The sequence below is a fragment of the Maniola hyperantus genome, chromosome 5, assembly GCF_902806685.2.
Source record: "Maniola hyperantus chromosome 5, iAphHyp1.2, whole genome shotgun sequence".
NCBI classification, from domain to species: Eukaryota; Metazoa; Arthropoda; class Insecta; order Lepidoptera; family Nymphalidae; genus Maniola; species Maniola hyperantus.
The window spans coordinates 16,114,136-16,137,930 of NC_048540.1; the positions used below are offsets into that span (position 1 = coordinate 16,114,136).

At 37.3% G+C, this 23,795-nt stretch overlaps 1 protein-coding gene across 1 annotated transcript; it reads right to left on the reverse strand.

Annotated features, from left to right (window-relative positions):
* Nucleotides 1-17,380: 17,380 nt before the first annotated feature.
* Nucleotides 17,381-22,489, reverse strand: LOC117982150 (uncharacterized). The gene is made up of 3 exons (XM_034968444.2): nucleotides 22,450-22,489; nucleotides 18,611-18,716; nucleotides 17,381-17,620 (listed from the first exon to the last, which is right to left on the reverse strand). Exons 1-3 carry the CDS (start codon nucleotides 22,465-22,467, stop codon nucleotides 17,493-17,495), a joined length of 252 nt encoding a protein of 83 aa, XP_034824335.1. The 5' UTR covers nucleotides 22,468-22,489; the 3' UTR covers nucleotides 17,381-17,492.
* Nucleotides 22,490-23,795: the final 1,306 nt, after the last annotated feature.

Below are 23,795 nucleotides of genomic sequence, written 5' to 3' on the forward strand. Positions count from 1 at the left end.
TATCTAAATTGCACCCATGTGAAGCTGGGGCGGGTCGCTAGTATTTCTATATTCTAATGTTTACTTACGCACTTTTGCCATGTAGATACATGTAAGTAAACGTGTGTGGAATGCAAAAATGCACAATCTGCCTATGTCACTTTGCATATCACAACTTAAGTGCATGATAATAATCTTTATATATTATATGAAATTCAAAGTCCTGACTGACTGACTGACATATATATCAACGCACAGCCTAAAACGCTAGTACTAAAGACATGAAATTTGGAGGGTCTATTCTTTGTAAAGAGTAGGTATCCACAAACAAAAGGATTTTTCGAAATTCCACCCCTAAGTGGGTTTAATGGGGGATGGAAATTTGTATGAAAGTCCGTCATTTTTCAAGTTATTTGCATGAAAATTGGTATTTGGGTTTTCGGTTACAAATGAAGAAATACGGGTTACAGGATTTTTGGAAATAAGGGTGGTAAAATTGGGGATGAAAGTTTATATGGGACAGTTTTAATTATTGATATTATTAACTTGAAATTTGGAAAGTAGGTTTTTTCTTGAGGTGTCAGCTAAGAAAAAAAAATGCCATTTGTTTCCTGTAGGCCACGCGGGCGAAGCCGCGAGCAGAATCTAGTTAGTTATAGTACAGATAATATAGGTAGTAATTACGGTACTCGGCTTATCGTAATCAATAGATAATTACTAATTAGGTATCCTATGCGTGGATATCAAGAGGCAGGTGTTTCTGATTTATATGCTAATTTAATGTGTAAAGTAAATAGAGATCAATCAGCTCTCAATATGACAGTGATTAAAGAACGGACTGATCACAGGGTAATTATATACCTACAGTTAAACAAGTGCGAGTCAGGCTCGCGCAATAAGGGTTCCGTACTACAGTCGTATTTTTTCGACATTTTGTAGGATAATTCAAAAACTATGATACATAAAAATAAATAAAAATCTGTTTTAGAATGCACAGGTGAGCACCTTTCATATTATACCCCACTTGATATAGTTATCTTACTTAGAAAATTGAAAATACTAATTATTAGTCCATGACCACAATTTAATTTTTTTGTATGATGTAACCACAAATTCACGGTTTTCAGATTTTTCCCCAAATGTCAGCTATAAGCAAGAAACCTACAGGGTACTTCCCGACCTAGAATCATGAAATTTGGCAGGTAGGTAAATCTTATAGCTGACATTTGGGGAAAATCTGAAAACAGTGAATTTAGGGTTAGATCACACAAAAAGTTTTTTTTTGCCTTCTGAGGTACGGAACCCTAAAAATTCCAAATATGCGCACCTATTTTTGATCTTGAATAGGTACCACCAGGGATTGATTAAAACTGATCATCATCTAGAGATCCTCGTTAGGTCACTGAGCCTGTAAAGCAAGTAGTAACTATATAAGTATCTATTGATTAATTATCATAAAGGTCTGCAACTAAGAGTGTCCTAATTTGGTAGCGGAATACTAGTTTTATACTACACTATCTGCACCGTATTTTCCGTACTGCAGCGTCAAAGGTGAGCTGGTAAACGTAAAAATTAATGATCAATCAACCATCTTTTTTTAATGTACTTAAGACTGTAATTATTCAATTATTCAAATACCAGTGTCAAGATTAAATCTTCTTCAATTGGGATTAAAGGCTGACCTTTTTATAAACTTTAACTAATTTATAAACCTCGGGTAGGTCAACGATTTTCGTTCGTTTCTTTTCGCTCAGCGAACAAACGGACTAAATTCCAAAGGTTCAAATGAAAATCACGTTGAAACAACCTATTTTTTTATTTTTATATTTTTTTATTCAGATACTTCAGATACAAAGTTAGCCCTTGACTGCAATCTCACCTGGTGGTAAGTGATGATGCAGTCTAAGATGAAAGCGGGCTAACCTATGGTACTATGGCAGTTTTTACACGGCATCGCACCGGAACGCTAAATGGCGGCACGGCTTTGTCGATAGGGACCACCCTATCGAAACTAGAAAAACCTAGAAACGACCAAAGCCTCCCACCAAATCAGACCAGCAATTTAGGAATTATAAAATTCCAAACCCCTGAAGGGAATCGAACCCGGGACCTCCCACTAATAAGACAACAGCGCTTACCACTGCGCCAGGGAGGGTATTTATTCTCGCGATGTCAGGCATAAAATTAAAAACTTACTGCGTACCTACTTCATACTCATTAATTGTTATTATTTATCGATTAAAAATCATAATTGTATGTACTTTATTTGCTTACATTTAGTTATAGTTTTAAAAGACGATAAATTAATATTATCTCGACTTGTGAACGATTTTTATAAATTATTCGAAATACATTTAGTTAAAAGACTTAAAAGTTACATTGACGTATGATGTGGTATTTTTTAGGGTTCCGTACCGGAAGTGTGCGAACGGGACCCTATGACTAAGCCTCCGCTGTTCGTCGGTCCATCCACCCGTCCGTCCGTCTTTCTATCAGCGGACTGTATCTCGTGAACCTAATAGGTAGAGAGTTGAAATTTTCACAAAATATGTATAACTCACGATAGTTTAAACGTTAAAATGTGTATTTCTATTGACGCTATAATAACAAATAATAAAAATTTCTAAATGAAATTTATTTTAGTTTTAATTTAATGTTATTTGTTTACTTTTAAGTTAGATTTAAGTTTATTTAATAGAATTGTCTATCCCTTTTCAAATCCAAACTTCAACTATTTTTTACAAATGACCGCCATGAAATTTTTAAAAAAAAAGTGTTATTTTTTGTACGATGGTACGGAACCCTTCGTGTGCGAATCCGGCTCGCACTTGACTGATTTTTGGAATTTTGTCGGCAGCAGTAAACTGTGGATCCTTGAGAATGAACGGTTTAACATTAATGTTTAAATTATTCAATACTTAGCGGGATACATTGCGAAATAGGTCGAACGGCGGCGAGTGAACAAAGATGCGCTATTCTCAGACCATTCGATAATCATGATACGATAAATTGATTTGTATTCGATACATCGATATAGATGACAAGATATTGTCAAGCGAACAAATTTTTTTCCGTTTTAGGAACTAAATAAATCAGCGCCACCTCTTAGATACTAATGAACGACCCGTTTGAAATCCAGGCGTCACTGAGGCTGCATTGGTGCTAAAGCACCACTGAGTGGGTGCCATTTTGTTTGTTTAATAACCATGTCCATACGAAGAAATACATTTTCAGATCTTTCAGATTCCAGAGAATGAAATTAATCTAACTAAAAAAAAGGTGACCGACTGACTGATCTATCAACGCACAGATCAAACTAGGTACTGGATGGATCGGGCTGAAATTTGGTTTGCAGATAGCTATTATGACGTAGACATCCGCTAAGAAAGGATTTTTGAAAATTCAACCCCGAGGGGGTGAAATAGGGGTTTGAAATTAGCGTAGTCCACGCGGATGTAATCGCGAGCATAAGCGAGTTAATTATGAAATGGTTGCTTATAGAATGAGCACTGCGTTCAAGTAGGTGTCATCTCTCGGATTTAAGATCACACCAAACGTTCGAAGAAGGCGAGAATAAATTTGTTACCCGTACCAAAGGTCACAATCGCTGACCTTTCCGGAAGCGAGGTCAGGTAGGCTGTTGTACCGAGAATTTAGAGGATTAAAAAATCTAAAATTTTCTCTAAAATAAGATTTTCTCTAATCTAAAAAAGAAAAAATACATTTATTTCCGATTTGTGGCTTAAAATCATATTCCCGCTATTGCGTCCGGGTGGACTGCATAAATTTTAAACCTCTATTTCACCCCCTTAGGGGTTGAATTTTCAAAAATCTTTTCTTAGCGAATGTCTACGCCATAAAAGCTATCTGCGTGTCAAATTTCAGCCCGCTGTAGTAGTTTGAGCTGTGCATTGATAGATCAGTCAGTCACCTTTTCGTTTTAAATTTTTAGATACTGATGTTATCCGTAATAAGCTAAGCTTGTACCGAGCATGCTTATTTTGATGTAGATTTTAGAAGAAATAGGTACACACCTACCTTAATGTTTATGGTAATAACACAGTTTCGCATCATCATCATCATCGTGATCAACCCATAGCCGGCTCACTACAGAGCACATCAGCAGTCTCCTCCTATTATGAGACTTGGATAAACTGGTAGGTATACTTTAAGTAAAAATAAAAGAAACTACTGTACTAATTTTATTAAAAATAACGTTTTTTACGATAAATTATAATTGCATATTATCATAACCCACAAGCACGCACTCACGCATACTCTCTCTCCCACACACAAACACACACCCACACACACACAGACACACATACACTCACACATACACACACACATACAAATGTTGTGAATCACCTACTAGGTATTTTTACTAGTTAATTGACTTTTATATTTTCATATTATTATATTATTGTAAAGCTTGTTTAAATTATCAAACGTACTGTTATAAATTTATAATTAATATCTATTTAAGTAATCTGTAAAAAATTGTAATCCTATTTGGCCTTATTTTCAGTCTGTTATTATGTAAAATTATATTGAATATATCGCTGTTGATTGCAAAAAACGAATAAAATAAAATAAAGTAAACGTAAAATCATTATATCGCACGATGTTATAATAAAACATTTTAACACATATCTACTTACATAATAATAAATAGCATTTTGTAATAATAAATTCAATTAACTCCGAAACAAAATATTGACAATTTTAAAATACCTAGTAAATTTAAAACTATTTGAAAATAATACAAAAAATTTAACTGACCTTCTCAAAATTTATTACACACTGCTACACTTAATATGTAAATTAGAACGATATAAACATTTCATAGTCCATTAATTCTATCCTATACATGGCGTTACGATTTCCATAGATGACTACTTTTACTGACAATTTTATCTATCGAAGAGATTTATGTCTTAATATTCTTATTTAATTTTTGTGTCCATAATATAACAATTTATATATTCAAAATATTTTTTTGCACTGACAGCAAGTGAACTATAGCCTACCGGTCCAGGGAGACTCAGGTTCGAATCCTGCCAGTTCCGCAATTTTTGATAATCAGTCATTAAATGCGAAAGTGTGTTTGTTTGTTGGTTTGTCCTTCAATCACGTCACAACGATGCAACGGATTGACGGTTGCATAGATAAAGACCTGGAGAGTGACATAGGCTTTTTATCCTGGAAAATCAAAGAGTTCCCACGGGATTTTTAAAAGCCTAATTCCACGCGGACGAAGTCGCGGGCATCAGCTAGTAGGTAGTGTAATATATTTAAAAAATATTTAGGAATTTCCTTTAAGTGTAGGTAAAAACACTATCATAAAAATATAGATTTCTATGCTTATGTTCTAGCTAAGGTATCTATGTTTACTTGCGTTTCCATCATCTATTGTCTACAAAATATCAAATCTTTGTATCTAATAAAATATTTAGTTTTGTATCTACCTATTAAATTATTTAAATATCAGAATAGGTGCCTTTAGATTAAGGACTATAGAATACCTGACACTTTTTAGAGTTCCGTATTTATAAATTTAAAACCGTGAATTCGTGGTTACATCACAAAAAAAATTAAAATGTGTTCATGAACAAATAATTATTAGTATTTTAAATTTTCAAAGTAAGACTATACCAAGTGGGGTGTCATATGAAAAGGCTTACATATACACTCTAAAACAGATTTTTATTTATTTTTATGCATAATCGTTTTTAATTTATCGTGCAATATGTCGAGAAAAATCCGACTGTAGTAGGTGGAACCCTCGTTGCGCGAGTCTGACTCGCACTTGACTGGTTTTTTTCTTATTTTCTTTACTTTCTTTTCTAAGTAGCTAAGTACTCGTATATTATAAAACAGCTTCAACGTAATATTCAAAAAAATCAAAATTAGCTTCCGAAGAATAAATAGTCGCCATATTTAATTTTTTTATGACGTCATATATCTTGAGGCATCTGCGGCAAATATAATATTATTTGATACGGTAATTAGATGATGTACTAAAAGGCCAGATGTAAAACGTTAATTAAATAGACCGATGCGTTTCCGGGACGATTCAAATGATTAACTATAATGTATTAAAAACCGTACTGGTTTAAAACTCAAATTAATTTGTTTCTTTTTTTGACTCTATTATGCTGTATAAAACAGAAGTCCGATGATCAATGATGACGAATTGAACAATCAAATCAATTAAAATTTAAAATGATTAATGTGTGTAAAGTTCAAGGGTGAGAGATCTATTGAGTGCACTCTGTCTTAGCTTAGACTTAAGACAGTTAAAACGAGACAATCTCTCACATACACTCGGCGTCAAAAAAATCGCACCTTTCAAAAAATCTACTTCAAACAATTTTAAACCTTATTTGACATCAATAATGAGGGTCATGTTGGGTATCATTTGAAAGGGGATGAAATGGAGAGCACAAAAACAATTCAATTAATTATTTTTCTTTTATTGGAACAGCACAAAAAAAGAAGTTTATGAAACAGTAAAAATCCTTAATTAAGCCTTAATTTAAAACAGATTAATTATACAAAAAAGAATACAAAAAATGATCTTAAAAATAATCTAAAATCTAGTGTTACCCCCCCTTGCCCTGATGACGGCTTCCATACGATCCCTCATGGATCTTATCAATTTTAAAATGTCTTCTTGAGGGATAGTGTTCCATTCCTCAATAACAGTATCTTTGAGTTCCTGGAGAGTCGTAGGAGCGGGATCACGAGACCGAACCTTGCGTTTTAAATGGTCCCATAGGTGCTCAATCGGGTTCAGGTCTGGACTTCTTGCTGGCCAGTGCATGACAGAGATCCCAACCTCTTGAAGGTACTCGCGCACAATAATTGCAGTGTGAGCGCGAGCGTTGTCGTGCATCAACATGAACCCCTCGCCAACAAAACTGGCATAGGGGACCACATGTTCTTCCAGGATCTCTGTGATGTACCGGTGAGCAGTCAGTGACCCTTGCCCGCGAGCACCTCGAGCCCGGGAGACGCAAACAAGGTCGGTTTTGCCGTCGGCAGACATGCCGCCCCAGAACATACAAGAACCGCCTCCATATTCCACCGTCTCCTGGATGCAGGCTTGGGCGAATCGTTCACCCTGTCTTCTGTACACTCTTTTGCGTCTGTCGTTGCAGAAAAGGCACACTCTCGTCTCGTCTGAGAAGAGAACAGCTTTCCATTTTTCGAGGGTCCAATTGACGTGTTCGCGAGCGAATTGCAAGCGGGCTCGCCGATGCTCTGCGGTCAATTTGGGACCCGTAGCAGCTTTTCGCGCCGCTATTTTCTTCTCCCTCAGTCTTCGTCTAACCGTAGACACACTCACAGTTCTTCTGTTAGTTGTCTGGAGCTGCTGTCGCAACTCAACAGCATTTAAGAACCGATTTCTCAAAGACGTCACTACGATGAATCGGTCGTCTCTCTCCGAGGTGCAGCGACGTCTACCAGACCCATGTCTTCGGACGAAGCCACCGGTCTCTAGGAAACGCTGGTACACTCTTCGAACCGAAAAACGGCTCAAGTTGAGTTGCCGAGCGACATCACACTGCCGCATGCCTGATTGCAGTAGTGCAATCACTTGGGCGGCCTCATCAATAGTGGTATCCATCTTCAAAGGTATTTTTCTTGGGAATGAGCTTCTCGTGTGTCCACTTCAACGGTTAGATAGCGAATGACCCCCATTGTACCTGTATTGACCATTTTATACCTACAAAAGGTAGCGCAACTAGCGGCTGTCTTAAGAAGCAAAATTGTAAGTGTTTTCTTCTTCTTTTTTTGTGCTCTTCCAGTAAAAGAAAAATAATCAATTGAATTGTTTTTGTGCTCTCCATTTCATCCCCTTTCAAATGATACCCAACATGACCCTCATTATTGATGTCAAATAAGGTTTAAAATTGTTTGAAGTAGATTTTTTGAAAGGTGCGATTTTTTTGACGCCGAGTGTAGTTCTGTCTCGTTTTAACTCAATCTTAAGTCCGAACAAAGTCAAAGTGCGCTCTATAGACCTCAGCCTAAAATTATTGGCGTAACTATTCGTCACTAATTATAAATATCCGCATATTTGCTCGTGGTATTCACCAAGGCATTTCGGTGTCTGCATAGATTATTTATGTTTATATAAGCTGTGAGAGCCTGGTGGTTAGAACGTCCGCCTTCTAATCGGAGGTCGGGAGTTCTATCCCGGGCACGCACCTCTAACTTTTCGGAGTTATGTGCGTTTTAATTAATTGAATATCACTTGATTTAACGGTGAAGGAAAACATCGTGAGGAAACCTACAATCTGCATGCCTGAGAGCTCTCCATAATGTTCTCAAAGGTGTGTGAAGTCTACCAATCTACACATCCAGCGTGGTAGACTATGGTCAAAACCCTTCTCACTCTGAGAGGAGACCCGTGCTCAGTAATGACTAATGAGCCTGGGTTTGTGATGATGGTGATTGTTGAATGAAAAGCAGTTATAAAGCTTCGCATATTTGCACATGGTATTCGCCAAGGCATTTTGGTGCCTGCATAAATGGACTATGGCCAATCCCTTCTCATTCGAAGAGGAGTCCCGTGCTCAGTAGTGAGCCGGCAATGGGTTGATGATGATGTAATGTGTGTTAGTGTGTATTTGTTTATTAGATACTAGCTTATGCTCGCGACTTTGTCCGCGTGGACTACACAAATTTCAAACCCCTATTTCACCCCCTTAGGAGTTGAATTTTCAAAAATCCTTTCTTAGCGGATGCCTACGTCATAATGACTAGCTGCATGCCAAATTTCAGCCCGATCTGTCCAGTAGTTTGAGCTGTGCGTTGATAGATCAGTCAGTCAGTCACCTTTTCCTTTAATATATTTAGATAAAACGAGCCAAAATGGAAAGGACATAACGGTCCTCTATCTCTATCGGTAACTACAAAATTTAGCCAATATCATCAGCTGGAATGTACTTAGGTACCTACCTAAATATGTACTTACCTAATGACAGCTTTGGTAACAGAGCAGTAGGGCGATTGTCTAAAACCTGCATCAATCATTATTACAATCTCAATTGTTCTGATTGGCTGAATTTGTGCGATTTTTGTTGCAACAATGCATCGTGGCCAATAGTGAGCGAGCATTAACCAATCAGAGATGATTGCGATCGTGACATTGTAGCTGTCAAACAACCGCGGTAGGGCCACAGCAGAACATTACGTTATAATCATCAGTCTGTAGTAATAGATGGGTGGGATACGCTACTCATTAAATGTACATAGCTTACTGCAAATAGGTACGTTGTTCATGTTATAATGAAAAAAAAAACCGGTCAAGTGCGAGTCAGGCTTGCGCACCGAGGTTTCCGTACTACTGTCGTATTTACGACATTTTGCACGATAATTCGTAAACTATGATGCATAAAAATAAATAAAAATCTGTTTAAGAATGCACAGGTAAAGACCTTTCATATGATACCCCACTTGATATAGTTATCTCACTTCGAAAGTTGAAAATACTAATTATTAGTTCATGTCTCATGACCACAATTAAATTTTTTGTGTGTGATCTAACCCTAAATTCACGGTTTTCAGATTTTTTCCCAAATGTCAGCTATAAGACCTACCTACCTGCCAAATTTCATGATTCTAGGTCAACGGGAAGTACAGCTGTAGGTTTCTTGACAGACCGACAGACAGACAGACAGACAGACGACGAAGTTCTGTTTTTTCTTTTGAGGTACGGAATCCTAAAAACTGTCCAAGTGCGAGTCAGACTCATGCACCGAGAGGGTTTCGTACTGCAAATCTAATTATATTTAGATAGAAAAGCTGACTGACTGACTGATATATCAACGCACAGCTCAAACTACTGTACGGATCGGGCTGTATGCAGGTACGAGTAGCTATTAATTATGACGCAGACATCCGCTAAGAAAGGATTTTTGATAATTTAACCTTTAAGAGCTTAAAATAAAGGTTTAAAATACACATGTAGTCCACCTGGACGAAGTCGTGAGCGTAAGCTAGTAAAATATATAGTTTTCAGATAAGTAAATAAAACGACATAATGTCATCCGTAATTTATTCAAAAATAAATAATACATTCATATCTATTTTTACAACAATTATAATCATTTTGAATTAATTTTACATAATATTATACAATAAAAAAACCCGTAAAATATAGTAAAATATTTGTCTCACAAATATAATTTTATTACAAGGCAAGTAGGTACCTAATATAATATTATATTCTCAAAAAATATATTTTGTAGATAAAATACCATAACATAAAATAGCTACATTCTTTTCATAATCTCAGTGTACTTAAATTGTAAACAATTGTACCTACCTATTGATCCAACATTCGAACATATATATTTTATATATCAGGCAAACTCAAAAAAATAATTTAGAAACTCAAAAACAGAGAGATTGAGATACTTAAAAAAATATTATTATTTTTATATCATTAAACTAGGTACGAAATAAGTTAAAAAACATTAAGTTACTTTTAAAAAACATAAAATTGTAGACATATGAATATTTTGGTAAATATGTTATTTTCTGCAGATCACAGTATTTATGATATAATTATACATACACAGAATTATACTAAGTAGCTCCTAAAATATATTATGTCGAGGTATGTCCTAAAATGTAATATTTTATACGTACTATGTCACAAAATTTAATAACCTATACCTTACATTACATTATATTCGTTGCAGATCATCATATTTTTATCTTTGGAAGCTCAATAGTCAATATCTATGTTACAGTCTACCACCAATACCCATGGTGCCCATAATAACCACCATAAGGCCATCCCCCATACCACCCATATCCATAACTGGGGTATCCCCAGTATCCATTACCGGGGTAGCCGTAACCACCGTAACCACCGTATCCTCCGTAATGACCGTACCCTCCCCAACCTCCCCAGTGAGATGCCGCCGTCTGGAGGTCCTCCTTGTCTTGCACTATGAGGTCATCCTTGTCTACATTTTCCAAGGGTGCGCAGAATGCTATTGTGAGGACGTAGAGGATTGTGAGGAGGAAAATCTAGAAAAAATGGAAAATATTATTTATTTGTTAGTAGGTACTCTTTTTGGGCTCTTTGATGGACTATGAATTGTAGGGCGATTTCGTATTTCGCAATATTTTAGTTTTATCATGATGCGTCCATTAATTGTCTTGCCTCAATATCTCAAAGATTACAGACCCGAAAGGTCGCACGTTCAAAGACGGACTATTGTTTTCCCTACTTCTAGAATAAGCTATATGCTTGATTAAAGAGTGTATGGATATTATCATATTGTATAATAAATAAATAATAATTAAGTGAACGAAAATATAAACTTAAAACAACTAAACTTATTTTCATGTTTGTAAGAAAATAGATAATTGATTATGATTCTAATTTCGTTATTGCTGAAAAAACAAATTCTTACTAACTTCACTTGGGCAATAAATAAGTATTAAATCACTAGCTGATTCTCGCGACTTCGTCCGTGTGACATTAGGTTTTTAAAAATCCCGTGGGATTTCCACTCTTTGATTACTTTTACACTCTTAGGCTACTTTTTATCCCGGAAAATCAGAGTTCCCAAGAGTTTCTAACAATCTAAATCCACGCGGATGAAGTCGCGGGCACTATCTAGTACCTATTTAATAAAACAAGTGCGAGTCAGACTCGCGCAATGAGGGTTCCGTACTACCGTCGTATTTTTTCGATATTTTGCAGGATAATTCAAAAACTATGATACATAAAAATAAATAAAAATCTGTTTTAGAATGCACAAGTGAAGACCTTTCATATGATACCTCATTTGATATAGTTATCTTATTTAGAAAATTAAAAATAATAATTATTAGTTCATGACCACAATTTAATTTTTTTTGTGTGATCTAACCCTAAATTCACGGTTTTCAGATTTTTCCTCAAATGTCAGCTAAAGGTCAGCTATAAGATCAAAAATTTTATTTCAAATTAATTCCAAATTGAAAGCCGTTAAGTAGGTAGGTACTAGGTACTTATCTAAAACCCCTTTTCCCCGACTTAGTAAAACTTAATTATTAATGTAAGAACTCACTTTATAGGTAGCCATGTCGTGTGTTGGTATGCCGGCGTCACGTCTGTCCAGCCCCGCCTGGAGGCAGGCAATATATATGACAGTCGCGTCCTAGAACCACGCATCGCTGGGCTTCCTTGCACCATGCCATTGACCCGTGCTGTTTGGGATTAGCCGCACGCCACCATGGCGAATTTGTGTGAGCCTTGCCGTAAAAGTCTATGAGACACCATCACGTCACAAGAAGATAGTTCTAAGGGTGTTAAGTATGAAAAATGTCTTTAAACCTAAAACTAAACTTGTAGCCTGGTGGGAGGCTCCGGCCGTGGCTTGTTACACCCTACCAACAAAGTCCAATAAAGGTGGGGTTCCGAACCCTAAATCGCTTGGCGGACCGACTTGGTTTCTTCACGATGTACGATGCCGTGAAGAAACCGATCCAAGCTATGGGCTTAGTAAAAAACTGGCCAAGTGCGAGTCAGGCTCGCGCACCGAGGGTTCCGTACTACAGTCGTATTTTTTCGACATTTTGCACGATAACTCAAAACTATGATGCATAAAAATAAATAAAAATTAGTTTTAGAATGCACAAGTGAAGCCCTTTCATATCCCCACTTAATTATTATGTAGTTATCTTACTTCGAAAATTTAAAATACTTATTATTAGTTCATGACCACATTTTTTTTTGTGTGATGTAACTCTAAATTCACGGTTTTCAGATTTCGCCCCTTATGTATGCTATAAGACCTACCTACCTGCCAAATTTCATGATTCTAGGTCAACGGGAAGTACCCTGTAGGTTTCTTGACAGACCGACAGACAGACAGACAACAAAGTGATCCTATATAAGGGTTCCGTTTTTCCTTTTGACGTACGGAACCCTAAAAAGCAGCTAAATTCGTAGTCCATCTCCATAATGTAGAGTTATTAAGGTTCAACTTCAAAGTAATGTACAGTTACAATTAAGATGCCAGATGCTTTTCTCAATTTGGAGTTCGGACGTGATCAGTTTATAAACCATATTGGAAAATATTACTCTGTCCAGACTTAGGCACACTTAGATACCTACCTGCCTACATGTTTTTTGCACGTCCGTTATAATTTTTGTGAGCACACAGTAGAAATCGCTTGGCGGCACAGCTTTGCCTGTAGGGTGGTAATTAGCCATGGCCGAAGCCTCCCACCAGACCAAACCAGAGAAAATTTAGAAATTCCAAATTTACCCTGCCGGGAAACGAGCTCACTAACCACAAAAACCACAGTGCTCATCACTGAGCCAAGGAGGTCGTCATACGTGTACGGGTTTGAATCCCTGACCTCCAGAATTTAGAAGGCCGGCGTTTAAAGTTTTAGTCTATCAGTAACTGGCAAATATTACCTGAATCAACAAAATTCATGGTAAATTGTATGTTTTAACTTATATCTTGTAATGAGGGAGAGGCGGGGTCATAATTAGTATAAGTAGGGTCGCGCATAATACAATAGGTGCCGTTCTATGAAGAATGCAATGGATAAGTGTGCGCACACGTTACATGAGAGAACGCGTTTTTCGCGACATGTTGGCTAAACCACAGATAACCTAATAATAAGCTAAGCTGATTCCTAGCTCGGTGTGCTAAACGGTTGAAACGCCTTTCAACACAGAAAATTTTATCAGCTGAGAAATAAATTGGTATTTTCCTTAATCTATTCTATTTTCTAAATTACTCAAGAAAAATAAATTGTAATAAAAATAACATTCTGAACCAAATATTAAAATTGCACACAAGTTTTTTCGGACATGTTGGCATTAGGTATATTGAATATTGAGCATCGCGTGCAATGCATACATTTTGAGAAAGGACTTTGCTATGTTTGCTCTATGTGTCAACTGTCACGTCAAAAGTACGGTTTACCCCCTTAATTTTGGCCAAGACTGTTGTGTTGTCACATCCAGTAAATAATGACATATCGTTAAATTTCTAGATAAGTTGTGGATACTTTCGGTTCAGAAAGCAAATATAAGGAGGCACAAAGCACAAAAGCTTTTTTCTCAACAACTGAATGAAAAGTAGATTGTTCCCTACATCTTTTGTTTCAGCCGATTTAATTTATATTTTTTTACAATTTTCTTATCCGCTTCGTTTATTAATATGGTTGTACTTGTAACGGCGACTTACAGCCAAACGAACGTAAGTAGGTACTAACTTATAAGTACCTATTTGAACACTGTATATTAGCTAGGTACTTGGTGGATGGAAGCAAGCCGTGCCGTCCTTCCTTCCGCGACCAGCTCATTACAGCTGTCATTGAGGTGTCTTTTGTCGATTTTAATTACGCCAACAATGACACAGGGTCGATTCAAACGCATTCGACGCAACGAAGTTTCTACTATTCATTAACTAGGTATTGAAGGTTTTTTTAAGTTATAGACTGGCGCTTGGCTGCAATCAGACCTAGTAGCAAGTGTTTTTTTTTTTTTTTTTTACATCTTATTAGAACGGCAGTGCCTGCACTTACACTAACTAGATAATTAATAATAAATTTAAATACAAATAAAGGTACAAGAAAAAAGACATAAAATACAAAACGATAAAAAATCAAAGGATTTTGAATATGTACGCTGAGAACATTGAATGACATATTCATGTAATCCTCTCAGCGTACTTCATTAACTCCCGAACCAGTATTATAGACCCATCATTAAATGGGTCCCATTGAGCATTATTGTCCAAAAGCGCGTTGAACGATGCTAATGAACGGGGTATAGGTGACATAGATCTAGCAACAGTGCGATGATGTGGGACCACGAAAAGTTTATTTTTTCGTGGACGAAGATTACTGTTGGATTCAGGGACACGTATGCGACATAGTTGGTCATGAAGTTCTGGAGCATTAACATCTCCTCGCAAAATTTGACACATAATTTTCAGTTGATCGCAAATGCGTCTGACCTCCAGGGAGTTGAAACCTAAGCAACCTAACAGAAATTTGGTTGGATATAGGAAAGGGTAATATCCATAGCAACGTTTATATAGGTATCTTAGGAAGGCCTTTTGTACTTTTTCTAATATAAGTCTGTACTTTGCCTCGTACGGATGCCAGACACAGGTGCTTGTTTCGAGCTTGCTTCGGACTAAGGCGTAATATAGTAATCGTATTACCAAAGGACTATGGAACTCCCGAGAGTTGCGTAGTACAAATCCTGATCTTCGAAATGAGTCAGCTGCTACGGTGTTAATATGGTCATGGAAGGTCAATTTTTTATCAAAATTTACACCTAGGTCTTTCAGATAATGATGCAGCCTAAGATGGAGCGCGCTTGTCTAGAAGATGCCTATTCACTCTTGACTTGACTTGAAGTCAATGAACCAAAAGCTTTAATTTGCTATACCTAATCTGCTGAAATAGGTCGAAGTAAGATGCAACATGCAGCATGCGAAATGCACCACCCGCCCTCCCACTGCTAATCATGCAGGGAAAAGCAGCCACTCGGCAAGCAATACGCACCTTATACCTTACTATGCACAAAATCTACATCTCCTGAGGATGCTCCGGTGTCGGGGCGAAACGTGCGTCGAGTGTGTTTTGGGATTTGTGTGGTGCTGCGTGGTGGTGGTGCGTATTGCTTGGATGCTGGACATACCTACTCAAGTCCACACACATGTGGTCCTGTGCTATTTGCATCTAGGAGCTCCTTTAGAACTTTATTTTTGAAAAAGGTTCATTGATAAATCAACAATCGTCAAAATATGTTACAATGACCATTCAAAAATACCGTGACAAGTTCATGTATTGAATTTAAAATTATTTACGATACGACTCTACTTACATAACTGTAAAAGCACACATGCTATTATAAGCTTTATTGCATTGGAATAAAGCTTGAAATGGCGAGAAATCTTTTTACTATCGGTCCACTGTATGGTTATTGGGTTTATCATGGATTCAAGCTGATTTTGTTCACGTCACAGGATTCGCGAATTTCTCAATGGAGTTTTAGAAGGTGTGTACAGAATTTTTATAGACGGGTATCCGTGTGAAATTTGACGTAATAGGACCATGGTACTGATTCTGAGCACAACCTAATTTTAGAGTATTCGCATCCTCTTCTTACTAATGTAATATGAAAAGGACAGACGCAGTAGATGGTAAACCTCATGATTTTAGCGCACAGTCGCGAGCCTAGGTAGGTACCTACTGTTTAAATTTGTAGCGTGCACTAAAATTTAGTCTTTAAAATGTAAAGTTCATGTTCTGTCCCTTTTTAGCATTGTTAAAAAGAAAAGGATGCAGATACTATAAATTTAGTTTAGAGAAAGACAATGGAATCGAGTATTTACTGTTTATACCACTAGCTTGGGCTTGATCATCGATAGAAATGACAAGATATGCCCAAGCGAACAAAATTTTTCACGGTTTTGGAACTCGCACTTGGCCGGTTTTTATCTTTTGAAGTACGGAACCCTAAAAACAGTAGATTTATAAACCTATCTATGTTAGATTGCCGAATCGAATTTTCAATCTAAGTCGCATCGTCACCTCATTAGTGCGATTAGTGAGTAACCTCGTCTGCAAGCAAAGTGACTGAAAATTCGGAAAACTAAGTAGGTACCGCTTGTTACCGTTGTACCGTCTCAAAGGTAGTAGGTACATAATTACAAACCTCCGCTTCGACAAGGTGGATTTTCTGAAAATCCATGGGGAATCTATATTTCATTTTAGAGAAGAATCTTGCACTAGATAGATTTTCTCTTTCGCTTGAACTTTTTTAGATAGAAATCAGAGATTACTTGTTAATATATTATCTCTGATAGAAATTAAATAATCTAAAACTAGGCCCTGGAATTATTATGTACGTGTATTGTCTACAGTTAAAGTCTACTCCCATCGGTGGTGCAGTGTTCCCACTAGCTGATTACAACATGGGGTTATTCAAGGGGCGGACCAACAAATTCCTAAAAGGCCAACAACGCATCGCCGGTTCCTCTGGTGCTGCAACTGTTCATGGGCGGCGGTAATCACTTAACATCAGGTGAAACGCCTGCTCGTTTGCTCGCTATCTCTATTAAAAAAAGTCTTTAGTCAACAGATCCATAAATGTTGGCTTATTATGTGCAAAAAACTAAACTAAAACACTGATATTTTTTACTTTTCTTGAAACTAATACAAAACATTTCTAGTTCAAATAGAAGTAAAAAAGCGTCATCTATTGCAAACTTTACAAACCACCACGTTCCCATTCATTGCATGCACTTTAGGCATCGAAGTTCTCGTATAATTTAATAGATGGCGCTAATTTTCTCATTACAATAATAATTATGGAATGGTTTGTATTTAAACCTAAATAATAAAAAGATAATTTTAAATTACTTTTATTACGTAAAAATTATTATAAAAACGCTTAAACAACTGAAACAATCAATAAATTAATGATAACACTAGGTAACATTCGTAGCGAGTGGGGCCATCTATAGGTACTGTTCGATAGGTGCGTAGTCGAAGTCCGAGCTACGCAGTGCACCACCGCGGCCGACAGAGGGCCGCCCTCTGAAATACTCCGCTACGTTGCCGCTCATGCTGCCGTACGGTATACCGCCTGTTATCAAAAAAAACTTGATTTTTTTTAAATACGGGTGAAGCGATGATATTCGGGAGTTGGCCCCGGCATCGAAGATGTAATAATATCTAGGTAGGTACCTAGGTATATAGAAGTTAGGAACAACTAGGCACGTTATATGCCAGTAATCAGAATGCGACGTTGTTTTTATTCCGATAGATACAAGCAACTAAAAGTTAGGCTTTGACTATGATCTCACCTGGTGGTAAGTGATGCTACAGTCTAAGATGGAAGCGGGCTAATTAGAAGTTTCATTAAGCCCGTACCCCTGATCGGTTGCTATACTTTCTACGAGTACCAGTTTCTACGCGGCATCGCTGAATCGCTTGGCGGCATGGCTTTGCCGGTAGCATAGTAACTATCGAACCGAAGCCTTCCATCAGACCAGACTAGAGACTATTTAGAAAGTATAATTTCCCAAATTACCCCTGCTGGAAATTGAACTCAGGACCTCCACTTAAAAGACCACAGCGCTCACCACTGCACCAGAGAGGGCGTCTAGTCCAAGCCCGAGGTCTTACCCCTACAACGAAAATGCCAAGAGCAAGTACCGAACGAGCGCCCTCCCGCTATTCGGCCCATATAACCGAGAGGTTGGTGAGGGCTATGGGAGGTGGAGGGTTGTCCTTTGTGGTCCTTGTTGGATGTGTAAACGAAACTACTAAATTACGAAGTAATAGGTTTGTCTGTGGTGGTCTTGCATATGTTTTACTTCTGTCAAACGTCTATGCTTTCTCTCTTCCTGCGACTGACCATCGACTCACCGTGTTTTCTGTGTGGTCCTGCTCCCAATATTTTAATTAAAATCTAGTTTGATCCTTCTAAAGTCTTTTCTTTCCACGGCCTACGCCCTTCAGTCCTACTCCTACCCCATCAGTGTTTTATAAAGCGAGAAAGAAGCCTTCATTTAATAATCTTGACACTAAGAATTTGACCAATTTTCGAAATCCTCAAAGTTAAGTGTGTTACCATAAGAAAGTCCAGGTCCGGGAAGTGGGGCGTGTCCCGCGCTATCGGGGTTCGGCCGCGCCTCGCTCACTAGCAGCAGACTCCCGACACAGAACAGGAATACAACCTGGAACATAACAAACAAAAAACATTTAACAAAATAGCGTGATTGTAATGATTCATCATCATCAACATTATCAACCGATAGACGTCCACTGCTGGACTAAATATGGATCTATAATAGGCCTCATAAAATATCAAAGTCACTCAGCGGGCGATGGAGAGAGCTATGTTTGGAGTTTCTCTACGTGATCAAATCAGGAATGAGGAGATCCGTAGGAGAACTAGAGTAACCGACATAGCTCAACGGGTTGCGAAGCTGAAGTGGCAATGGGCAGGGCACATACTTCTAAAAATCGATAGACATTGGGGTCCCAAGGTGGTGAAGAATTTTGGACGAGATGATAATTAATATCTCGTGCTAAAAGGTGCCATAGGCAAATTAAGTGTCTAACTGTTAAGTTGAGATTATAACTAAAAATATATAAAAACTAGCTGATCCCCGCGGCTTCGCCCGCGTAGATTTAGGTTTTTAAAGATCCCGTATAGCCTATGTCACTCAGGAATAATGTAGCTTTCTACTGGTGAAAGAATTTTTAAAATCGGTTCAGTAGTTCTAAAGATTACCCCCTACAAACAAACTTAACGACATTACCTCTTTATATAATATAGCTGATCCCCGCGGCTTCGCCCGCGTAGATTTAGGTTTTTAAAGATCCCGTATAGCCTATGTCACTCAGGAATAATGTAGCTTTCTACTGGTGAAAGAATTTTTAAAATCGGTTCAGTAGTTCTAAAGATTACCCCCTACAAACAAACTTAACGACATTACCTCTTTATATAATACAACGGGCCGTGCAGCAGAAATCGTAATATTTTAATTTCGCCATAACTTCAAAACCAAACGTCCAATTTTAATCATTCAAAGACCAAATATTATCTCCATAAACTGTTCTTAGTGATGAAATCATTTATTTTGATAAGGATTAATAGCATGAGTAAAATAAACGCGTTTAAATGTAGTCCAAAAAAATTTCAAGATTTTTAAATAAAAAAATGGTTGCTGTGCCTCACTCGACATAGATGGGTATAGTGTGTCGCGGACTTTTTTGTAGATATTTATAAGATCTACAATTAATTAGAACATTTTATGGTTCTATCTTTTATAGTTTAGGCAGCGTACGCAAAATAAGTAACTTTTCTGGTTGATTTTTTACACCTTGTGTCCGAAAAACCCAAATATCTTACGGAACCCTATTTTTTTCCAAAATAAAATATAGCCTATGTTACTCGTGGATAATGTAGCTTTCGAATGGTGAAAGAATTTTTAAAATCGGTCCAGTAGTTTTTGAGCCTATTCAGTACAAACAAACAAACAAACAAACAAACAAACAAACAAACAAACAAACAAACAAACAAACAAACAAACAAAGTTTTCCTCTTTATAATATTAGTGTAGAAGTGTAGATAACACAAATGGATCTATACAGAAACAGTAAACTAAGTAAGGGCTATGTTTGGAACTCGTAATGTAGGTCATTGGTTCAGTTTCCAATAAGATGATCTCGGTGAGCTCAGTAAGGTATTCGCATTGCACGTAAATTGCAATGACCCAAAAATCTAAATTAATCGTTAAAGTGGTCACCCACTTTAACGATTAATTTAGATTTTTGGGTCAAATTAATCGTTAAAGTGGGTGAGTATTTCGCTCATCTCTTAGGTAGGTTATGCATTTTGAATGCAAACTATGTAAGCCGGCAGCTACTCTCAGGCTGAGATCTATAGATAGCACTTTGACTTTGAGTTAAAACGAGACAGATTTATGTGAGAGATATAGTTCTGTCTCGTTTTATCTATGTCTTAAGCTAAGTCAGAGTGCACTCTATAGATCTCACCCTAAACTAATTTTATTATCATTAGTACTTCATCATAATGATCAACCCATCGCCGGTTCACTGCAGAGCACAGGTCTCCTCTCAGAGTGAGAAGGGTTTTGGCCATAGTCTACCACGCTGGCCATGTGCGGATTGGTAGACTTCACACACCTTTGAGATCATTATGGAGAACTCTCAGGTTTCTTACTTATAGCGTAACTTGTACAAAAAAATTGATATCATTTTGTAGCATCTAACATAATATTGTCTACAATGAGAATAAACTAAATACCTCTACAAGTTCTGGTTTATTTTTACACGGAAATTTATGACCATTATAGATAACTCTCAAGCATACAGGTTTCCTCACGATGTTTTCCTTCACCGTTAAAGCAAGTGATATTTAATACTGAATTGCTTTAAATGCACACCCGGTATCGAACCCGGACCTGAATAGCCACGAGGCTATTATATTTTTAGGGTTCCATACCTCATAAAGAAAAACGGAACCCTTATAGGATCACTTTGTCGCCTTTCTGTCTGTCTGTCAAGAAACCTACAGGGTACTTCCCGTTGACCTAAAATTATGAAATTTGGCAGGTAGGTATTTCTTATAGCAGACATTAGGGGAAAAATCTGAAAATCGTGAATTTGTGGTTAGGTACATAACATGAAAAAAATTAAAATGTTTTCATGAACAAATATTGCGATTTTCAACTTTCAAAGTAAGATTACTATACCAAGTGGGGCTTAATATGAAAGGGCTTTACTTGTACGTTATAAAACAGATTTTTATTTATTTTTAGGCATAATGGTAAATGGCCGGTTTTTTTAAATATAAGAAGTAATAATAATAGGTATGTAAGAATACAGATAATATACAGGTGGAAGTTAAAATAGGTTTAAATAACTTGAAAGTTAAGGTAGGTAGTCGGTATAAATAACTTGAAACATAATTCGCGATCTGATAACATTGGACGTAAACCGGGCTTTAACTTAAGAGTTAAGTTCAAGGTTTGATTCTAGGCCGGACTTGTTCTGCTGATTTCCTGATAACATTATGTAGAGCATGATATTAAATATTACTGATAGAGATTAAAATTATACATCTCTATATAAAAAATGAATCGCTGATTGTGTTGCTGATCGCAAATCTCGCGAACAGCTGAACCGATTTCGCTAATTTTTTTTTTATAATATTCCTTGAAGTACGAGGACGGTTCTTACCTTCTAAAAATTTAAAAAAATTGAATCGACTGTTAGGCGGAACGAAGTTCGCCAGGGCAGCTAGTTTTACATGTAATACATATTTTCAATGTGGAAGGCATAAATTAAATTATTGGTTTCGCTACGCTCTCCAATAAGAAGAGACAATCCTATTTATAAACTTAAATTTAAATTAAAAGTAAAAAAACATTAAATTAAACCTATTTAAAATAAATTAAATTAAACCACCGCAGCGAGGCATTGTACCTAAGATGCTGGCAGCATTACCCCTTTGGATGGCCAAACTAATTCTTTGTCCGAGGTAGCTGCCAGCTCTCAGGCCCCCGGTTGACTCGATAACCCTTTTCGAAATTTCCTCAAAAAGAGCTCGAGCCCCCGGGCCCCACGGCCCGAGTTCAACTTAACTCCGAAAAGTTATAGGTGCGTCGAACTTCGGAATCGGAATCCGGATCCCTCGAGTAGCTTACAAATAATATAAGTCCCGCAAACTTCTAGTGCGCGTGACCGCCATTTTAGTGACGTCAGCACTAGACTGAAGTTTCGAGCAACCAGTACAAATTATTTTGCTGATGGTATATTTTTATTTCGGCTGACGTCAAAATGACGTCATTTCGATGTTAATAAGGCATGGTTCCAGCGCAATAGCAATTTGCGGGAGTTATAACAACAATAATATAATCGTATGTAAATAGAACGAACCTGCGAGCTTCCAAACATGACGATTGCCTCACTATGTATGAGCTGCGCGCGACGTACTTGCAGTTTTTATATCTGCTGATGCGACCCTCGAGCTAATGGAACAGTGGCGGATTATCCCTAAGGCAAACTAGGCACTTGCCTAGGGGCGCGAGATTACGAAGGGGCGCGCGATCATGTAGAGTTGGATTTCTATGCAAAATCTTGTAGTGACCGCCTCTTCTTTAATATAGCAAAGTGTGAAGTCTTCACTTGTTCACTTAGTATAATCACCAACTACCAGCTTTGCAGTTATAGTACCTACGGGACAGGTCGAGATGGCAATCGAGGAAGAAATACCCCCACACCCACACAGCCCCCGCGCTAGCCCGGTACGTGTGAGCGTGGGTAACGTGCGTGTGGGCGGGGCGTCCCCCGACCTCAAACCCCGATTGCCATCTCAACATGTCGCGGACTATACCTACACGATTCATCGTTCTTTCGAAGTTAGTTAGTATTTTTTAATATGGCTGCTAGAGGGGCGCCTATGAGATGCTTGCCTAGGGCGCTCTCGACAGTTAATCCGCCTCTGGACTTAGTCTTGATTTTATTTTACGAGGAAAGCCATAAAAATTAAAAGTATGCCATATTAATTGCGAATAAAGTTAAGATAATTTAAGATTAAATTAAGTTACTGAACGGATCGGACTGAAATTTAGCATGCAGATAGCTATTATGACGCAGGCATCCGCTGAGAAAGGATTTTTGAAATTTCCGCCCCTAAGGGGGTGAAATGGGGGTTTGAAATTTATGTAGTCCACGCGAACGAAGTCGCGAGCATGAGCTAGTAATTACTATACCCAATTATTATGGGTAATAATTTTCATTGTATTTATCTTGTACATTAATCTGTTTGTAATAATCGTAGTTAACTCGTCATAAACGTCTAAAATTAATTAGTCATTCAGTTTCTTTTAAGTACACAATTATTTAATAACACTCACACTTTCTCCTTCGTACACAAAGCAAATGTTTATTAGGTATTAAGTTACATAAAAATGAGTATAACAGCCTATTGCAATTCAGCCCACATTTTAACAATTTGTTACATAACATTTTTGTGGTAGGCTATTTAAAAATTGTAACCGTTTTTATTATCCAACTACCGTTGTATTTGAATACCCGGCTGAGTTTGTTCTGGGCTCTTCTCAGACCTGGGTGCGTTTGGAACCCTAGTAGCTTTAGTTTTAAGTTTGCGTAATAATTATCACCACTATAGGTATATCTTACAAATCCAACAACTGACAATCAAACAGAGTAATTTCATTACCTTATTATGAATAAATTATTTGAATTTTGAATTTTGTGAT

Excerpts from the sequence above, each read along its gene's own strand:
- LOC117982150 (XM_034968444.2), bottom strand. Across the intron at positions 17,621-18,610 it reads CGGACCTGGACTTTCTTATG|GCGGTATACCGTACGGCAGC; the intron begins GTAACACACTTA and ends TTTTGATAACAG.